Source organism: Harpia harpyja, chromosome Z, assembly GCF_026419915.1.
Source record: "Harpia harpyja isolate bHarHar1 chromosome Z, bHarHar1 primary haplotype, whole genome shotgun sequence".
NCBI classification, from domain to species: Eukaryota; Metazoa; Chordata; class Aves; order Accipitriformes; family Accipitridae; genus Harpia; species Harpia harpyja.
In genome coordinates this window covers 6,517,334-6,520,015 of record NC_068969.1, presented here as the reverse complement: position 1 = coordinate 6,520,015, position 2,682 = coordinate 6,517,334, and the positions used below count along the sequence as shown (strand labels likewise).

Here is a 2,682-nt window from a genome sequence, read left to right as displayed (position 1 = left end):
CCGTCGTCCTGCTCTGGCTCTGTATTGCAATGCCACTAGACAAAGTGAAGGACTGGAGGAATCCTCCTCCTCTTCCCCAAGGCTTTCCCTGTGTCTTGGGCTGCCTCCTCCCATGCCTGGCAGAGGCTACACACTTGCCGCTGCTCTTGGTGTCTAGGCGAATGCAAACTTCAGGCGGCTTTGACAGCTGGGATGATGTTTCCTTACAGTCACCATCCAGTGACAAGACAACAAAGACCGCCACATAAGGACATTTCTGCAGCTGTCAGAGGTGCCCAGCTGGAAGGCTTCCCAAATGGGGCACTGGGATGCCCAAGGCTGCAGCCCTCCCCGCTCCTCCCTGCGGACCCACTCCTGGACGCAACCGCACACAGCACGGTCCTCTCACTGCCTACAGCCCTTCAACACAGCTTTATTGACTTCTGGGCTCTGGAGTCCTATCACCGGTGGCTCTGGGAGTGAAAAGCAACAAGTGCTCCTCAGCAATTTCTCCTCTGGCTGCTCCCTTCTGCCAGGGCACCCATCGGCACTCACAGTCAGCCAGCGCCGGGTGGCCTTTGCTTGCTGACTGGCAGGAGAAGGCCTGGCTGTCCAGGGCGATGGCCAGCGAGGGAAACTTCAGTCCCGCTGGGACAAAAGAGGTGAAAAGGGAGCTGCCTGCCACAGAAACACCATTCCTCTCTGCTCCGGACGAGCTGGGCCAGCTGCCAGACATGACTTCTCCTGGCCCTCCAGGACAGGGGGAAAGAGAACCCTGTGACACTGCCGGACGAGCGATAAAGGAGGAGCGGGATGTCCAACCTGGCAGTGATGGACACGAGGCCAAACGAGTCCCTCCTGTTTCCACCAAGGGAGCGGGCAAAGCCAATCAATTCTCATCCCTCTCCTTTCCGGAGAAGCTTTGGAAAATAGTGCAAAGTGACCAGTTTCGGTCCATTTGGTGGAGTGAGGGTGGAAAATACGTGGCCATCAATGAAGAACTCTTCAAAGAGGAGGTGCTGGGCAGGGGAAGACCTCTGCGGGTTTTTGCCACGCAGAAGATGAAGAGCTTCCTTCGACAGCTGAACTTCTATGGATTCACCAAAGTGCAACAGGATTTCCAAAGATCTACTTTCCTGCCTGAATTCCTGGCAGAAGACAACGCAGCTTCTGCTCACAGCCAGGTACAGCAATTACTCTGCACATCAACTAACACTCACAATAGTCTTGGGGAAGAGAAGGACCTTCACATCAAATAAGGCCTCGCAATAGAGGTGATGGGGTTGGTAGCAAGCAGTCTGTTTTTAATTTCCTTCTTGAGTCATTTTCAGGAGGGTTGGAGTTAGTCTTTCTGGCTCGTAGAAGCGCAGATAAAATACAGTTGGGTTATATCCACTGAGTTTGAACCCGTTAAATGGAATGACAGACTCAGCATAACCTGATTTCTTTTAACATATTTGCTATGTGTTTTGCTGTACCAAATCCGAAACCTTCCTGTGGCACCTGCTGAATGCCAAGAAGATACATCTAAGGACCATAGTATTACCTGCCTGCTCATATCCACACTGCAGTTGCTGAAAACTAGTGGTATTTGGCTTTCGATACTAGTTCTTATGCTTTTGAAAATCCTGCATTGCTCTGCTCCCCGGTGGCAAAAACCCAGGGGTGGCGATGACTGAAGAGAACCATCACGTAACGTTTTAGCCTAAGCTTTAGTTTTCAAACAGCCCTCCGAGGCCTTTTCAGTATCCAGGCTTGTCTTCTGAAACTCAAAGTCTTAGTTCTTGAGCTGGGGGTTTTCCAGCCTTGGGAAGGTGGCAACTAACTCTTCTCCTTTGCTTTTTTTTTTTTAGATACTCTACTACTACAACCCCACCTTTAACAGAGAGCACCCCCACCTGCTGGAAAAGTGCAAGAGGGGAGTTGGCCTCAAACGGAGAGCCCCGCATGCACCAGAGGTGGATGAAGGGCACCCCTCCAGAAGCCCAGATGGTCAGCCTGCAAGGGACACGCAGGCGTCTCCACCCATGATGATCGCACCCACCAAGCGACGGGCTGAAGCACCTCCCGGCCTCAGCAGCGCCCATCCATCTCCACTGGCAGCTGCTCCCAGGCTTCCAGAGCCTGCCAGAGCAGCAGGCATCGAGAGGTTCACCCCTCTGGCCCTCTTCTTTCTAACACCACCAGGCAGCCAAACCCCACATGGCCTCCAGCACGCTGCTCCGTGTTTTGTGATGCCCGTGCTGGCAGCAGCCTCAGCTCTGCCGAAGCCAAGGCCACCCCACGGCCAAAGCCCCAGAGTCCGCCACTGCCCCACCTGCACCTGCAGCCCCAGCCCTGCAGATGCAGGCAACGCTGTTGGACCCCAGCACGGCACATACTAGAGAGAACACAGAGAGTCGTCAGCAAGTCAACGGTGTCTAATTAATAGTGTTCTTAAGAGATAGAGCTTAATAGACTTAGTAAGAAACAGAGCTTAGAAGAGGTGGTAATAAACCATTGGAATAATAAACCTTTCCCATTTGTCCTGTCCTGCAGCTTTTCCCATAAATGTTCCTCTTTTTTTTCTGGCTTCTTTGAAGTGTTACACTCCGAGACCCCCTGGCCCGATGCATAGCCCTTGGCAGCTTCATGAGGCACCACCGGTGTCACTGGGGAACCCTCCTGCCCCAAAACATGCCACGGCAGAAGACAATGAGATGG

The 2,682-nt window shown here is 53.0% G+C and overlaps 1 protein-coding gene across 1 annotated transcript; it reads left to right on the top strand.

Moving 5' to 3' along the window:
* Nucleotides 1–525: 525 nt before the first annotated feature.
* On the top strand, nt 526–1,238 carry LOC128136302 (heat shock transcription factor, Y-linked-like). The gene has a single exon (XM_052775596.1). It carries the CDS (start codon nt 600–602, stop codon nt 1,236–1,238), a length of 639 nt encoding a protein of 212 aa, XP_052631556.1. The 5' UTR covers nt 526–599.
* The last annotated feature ends 1,444 nt before the right edge of the window (nt 1,239–2,682 follow it).